Source organism: Pectinophora gossypiella, unplaced genomic scaffold (assembly GCF_024362695.1).
Source record: "Pectinophora gossypiella unplaced genomic scaffold, ilPecGoss1.1 Pgos_30, whole genome shotgun sequence".
In the NCBI taxonomy this organism is placed as follows: domain Eukaryota; kingdom Metazoa; phylum Arthropoda; class Insecta; order Lepidoptera; family Gelechiidae; genus Pectinophora; species Pectinophora gossypiella.
The window spans coordinates 286,504-290,570 of NW_026063240.1; the positions used below are offsets into that span (position 1 = coordinate 286,504).

The following is a 4,067-nucleotide window of genomic DNA, read 5'->3' on the forward strand; positions in this document are numbered from 1 at the left end:
CGTCCCAAACTAGGCACTTGCCATTTTTCCAAGGCACCAAAGTCAGCCCATCCGGCCTTTTCCCATCGGACCTACATAGGCCCGGCGGCTCAAGCACGCAGGGAACACTCGCTGATACTAAGGCTCTCCGCACAATATCATTGAGTGCATGGTGACGTGAAAACCTCCCCGCGCAACGTCGACAACTCAGTGCGTGATGGCCATCAGCCTCCACCATGGAACCGCAGGTGCATATGTGGGGTTCACACACCTTGCAACCCAGGCGGAAAGCTACCGCCACGCGCAACGAATCATCGTCCAATAAAGTGCCTAAGTGAGGGGAGGGTAATGCGTGCAACCATGCCCCAGATTCAGGTTGTGAAACCGCCCGGAGTCTAGCCAAAGATGCCCCACTAGCATGTGCCAGGAGCTGACGCTCGATCCGCTTTGCTCCAATATCATCCCACGCACGCTGTGTAGCGGAGATAACAGGGGCCGATACACCCGGATTGAGCCCCCCCCAGACTGCCAAGGCATCGGACACATAAGGCAAACTTTCCCCGCCGCCATTACAATTAAGAATAGTAGCGACAAGGTCCGCAACCCCATGCGCCGACGCCAAAAAAGCCGGCAAACCCACATCCCGTGCACACCGCACTCCTAAACCGCCATAACGAATCGGAAGAGCCGCCTGCACCCATTGATCCTCATCAAAGGATACGTTGAGGACGGACTCAACCGCCGTTTTTAAGACTCCATCAAACGAAGATACCTCCACTGGACACTTCCACGTGGGGGAGGTCCTTAGCAGGTACGTAATCTTCGGCACAGCAAAACACATACGCAACAAAACAATTGCCACATGCGCGGAAAGATCTTTAAGACGTTCCTGAGTGGTAAGAAGAAGACGTGTGCGAGAAGAAAGAGCCTCAGGAACTCCATCATGGAAAATAGGAGACCCTAAAAGGGTGAAATCTGAAGCAGACAGTTCCTTAAGACCTGGCAGAATAAAACCAAATTGAGAGAAGTGTGGACGAACCTCATTACTACAGGGGAAAAATTCACATTTGGAGGGATTCACCACTAGACCCAGGTCTTTGAAACGAGGGATAAGTGTCTCAAGATCCTGAAGAACGTCTTCCGGTTTCCCCCCAATGGTGCCATCGTCTAAATACCAGATGTTCAGGGTCGATTTGAGTTCAACAATAATTTTGTGAATAGCCAAGCTGAAGATGAGTGGCCCAAGTGGATCCCCCTGCTGGGCTCCCACTTGAGAGTAGATAAGGTCATCGTTAAAGAATAATTTAGACGAAGGTTTATAAACCTGGTGAAGAAATGGATAGAGCGAAGGAACCTTCTCCTTAACCTCACTCAATAAAACGTCTCTTTCCAAGGTATTGAACGCGTTGCAAATGTCAAGTTTAAGCACAATGCTGTCCGAGTTCGAAGGGTCCATTACGTACGACCGCGTAGCGTGGATGGCCGCCTCACAACCCAGACGCGTTCCGAACCCCAACTGATGTGGTTGCAGATAACCGGCCATCTCCTCCTTCACGGCGCGACATGCCGCCTTGGCCGTCAGACGACGAAAGACGCTACCAACTGCGATAGGCCGTATACCTCCGTCTTTTTTGGTCAAAGCGCAGAGAGAAGCACCGTACAGGTATGGGCACACCAGAGGATTTACTTGCCCGCTTAGCAAAAAATTTGTTAATTTAGCCAAACACCCCAAAAGTTTCTGACCGTTTTCCCCAGCTGACACGGACGTTAACTCTTTGAGGTGGGCAGGACGTAACCCATCCAAGCCCCCAGCAGAGCCGCTATAAAATGAGTTAAGACCGGACACCACCTCTTCTATAGTCACTGATACCGGGGTTAAAGAAATTCCTGGCTCAGGTGGGAAATCAAGAGGACGGGATGGAGCTGGGTGCTTCAATCTTAAAGCCGCTAAAGTGCTGGGTTCCTGTCGCGCGTACGAGTCCTCCGATAACAACAGACGCACAGCCCCCCTAAGATCCCCCTCAAATACCTTAGACTCGATCATTTTCTTAGGTGAGCGCACCTTACGGTCCAACTCCAATCCCGCGTTATCGGCATAGAGGTTTGAATCGAAGGAAGTGACGTTAGCTTTGACTTTTGCCGTCATGTTCCCAGGAGAATTTTTAGCTGGTACCCTTAACCCAACATAGGCAAAAGAAAGCAATGCCTCCCAATTCTCCACCCCATTAAGATCTACACAGGAATCGATAATTTCACACAGCTTTCCGGCAGCCTGATTACGAGCACCCTTGGGAACGTGCCGAAGGACCGGAATACACCCTCTCAGATAGACTATCCTATCCAGGGAGCACTGGCTCGGCGCTGATGACAACGGTGCCTGGCTCGCCGAGGGAACCGCTGTGTTAGTCGAATGGGCTTGTGAGGCGGCAATAGGATGACGTATATCCTTATGTTTACGGCCAATATGAATTTTAAGGCCATGTGAAGTAAAGGACCGCGTTGACCCAAGGCAGTGAGGACAAAACAGACGAACCGGCAAATTACTCATTCTCTTAACTTTAATAAAATATAATTGGAACAAAACAATTAAAAAATTGAATCCCCTAAAATGAATTTGCACAAATGGATAATAAATAAAATAAAAATTTCAATAATCAAATTAACTAAAAATTAGATGTTAAAACATTCGAGAAAAAAGAATATAAAAAAAAACCAAAACACAGACGAACACTTAACAAACAAACAAATCTGCAATTATTAATTAAAATTATTTGAAAATATCACAGTAAAGAAAAACTAAATTTACTAAATTGACCAAAAATACAAATAAAGAAAATCCATACAATGTAAGATATAAAATGTCAATAAGTACCTACTAAAAGAATATGCACTCACAGGCTTCAGGGAAAACATAAAATTAAGAGATTATTTCCAACAGGAAATAAAATGTTAAACAGATAATTACGGCAAATATTTTCATACAAACATAAAGCCGAATACAAATTTAACACAGGTTCAATCAAAGTCAAATTAAACATAAGGCATGTAAACGGTGCCTTATCGTCAAAGTACTTAATAAAAAATACAAATTATTAACCATTACGACAAATTAAAAACAATAAAGCTAAAATAGAAGGTAATGACTCAAACTTACAAATACTCATAAGAAATTAGCAAAACAGAGGTTCCGACCTGGTCCGCATTCATAGGCAAACTATTAATTACGAGTAGGTATTGCCGCCGTTGTTGCGTAGACTGTTGCAAGTGGTATCTTATTTTACGACGATGCGTCATGCGCTCGCTGGTCTAGCGGCACAAAACTCGTCGCAAAATCGCAGCGGACGCGAGCTCGAGTCCAACAGAATCTTCAAAACCAAAAGAGTGTGACTCACACAATGACGACACACTCGCTGCAAAGTCGGCTGGTTGAGAGGTCCGAGTCAAAAACGCAATGGCCGCCACCTCTTAAGGCAACTCTCTCAAGAAGAAACAGGAGGCGCCGATACCAAGCTTCACGTCACCTGATGTCGTCACGAAGCTCGAACGAGAGATCCGATGCACCACAGCAATGGCCGCCGCACTTAATGGGAAGCCGCCCGAGTTGAAAAAGGAGGCACCGATGTCCGACCACGGAAGCACAGTACTTGGTACAAAACTTCGTATTCAAAATTAATAAAATAAAGATTTGAAAGTAATAGATGGACACGTCCACTCACGACCAAAGTCGGAGAGAAAAAAAGCCTTCTCTTGATAAAATAGTGGAGAGATATATTTCTAACAAAATTAATACTTTTTTCCAAAAAGAGGATATTATCAATAAACAACAATATGGATTCCAAAAATGTAAAAGCACATCCCTTCTCTTATCTAAATTTACTGACGAAATTAATGGATACCTTAATGATAAAAAACAAGTTTTAGTTACCTTTATTGATTTCAGTAAAGCATTTGACACTCTTAATTCAAATAAACTATTCTCTGAGTTGGATAACTGTGGTATACGTGGTCCTTTATTACAATGGTTCAGAAGCTATCACGAAAACCGGTATACGTCAGTTAAAGTTGGTAACACATATAGTAGCAAAATT

The 4,067-nt window shown here is 44.7% G+C and overlaps 1 protein-coding gene across 1 annotated transcript; it reads right to left on the reverse strand.

The window, feature by feature from the left end:
• Window positions 1–737: 737 nt before the first annotated feature.
• Window positions 738–2,125, reverse strand: LOC126380870 (uncharacterized). The gene is made up of 2 exons (XM_050030451.1): window positions 1,045–2,125; window positions 738–799 (listed from the first exon to the last, which is right to left on the reverse strand). The coding sequence occupies exons 1-2, from the start codon at window positions 2,123–2,125 to the stop codon at window positions 738–740; spliced, it is 1,143 nt and encodes a 380-aa protein (XP_049886408.1).
• Between the last annotated feature and the right edge of the window lie 1,942 nt (window positions 2,126–4,067).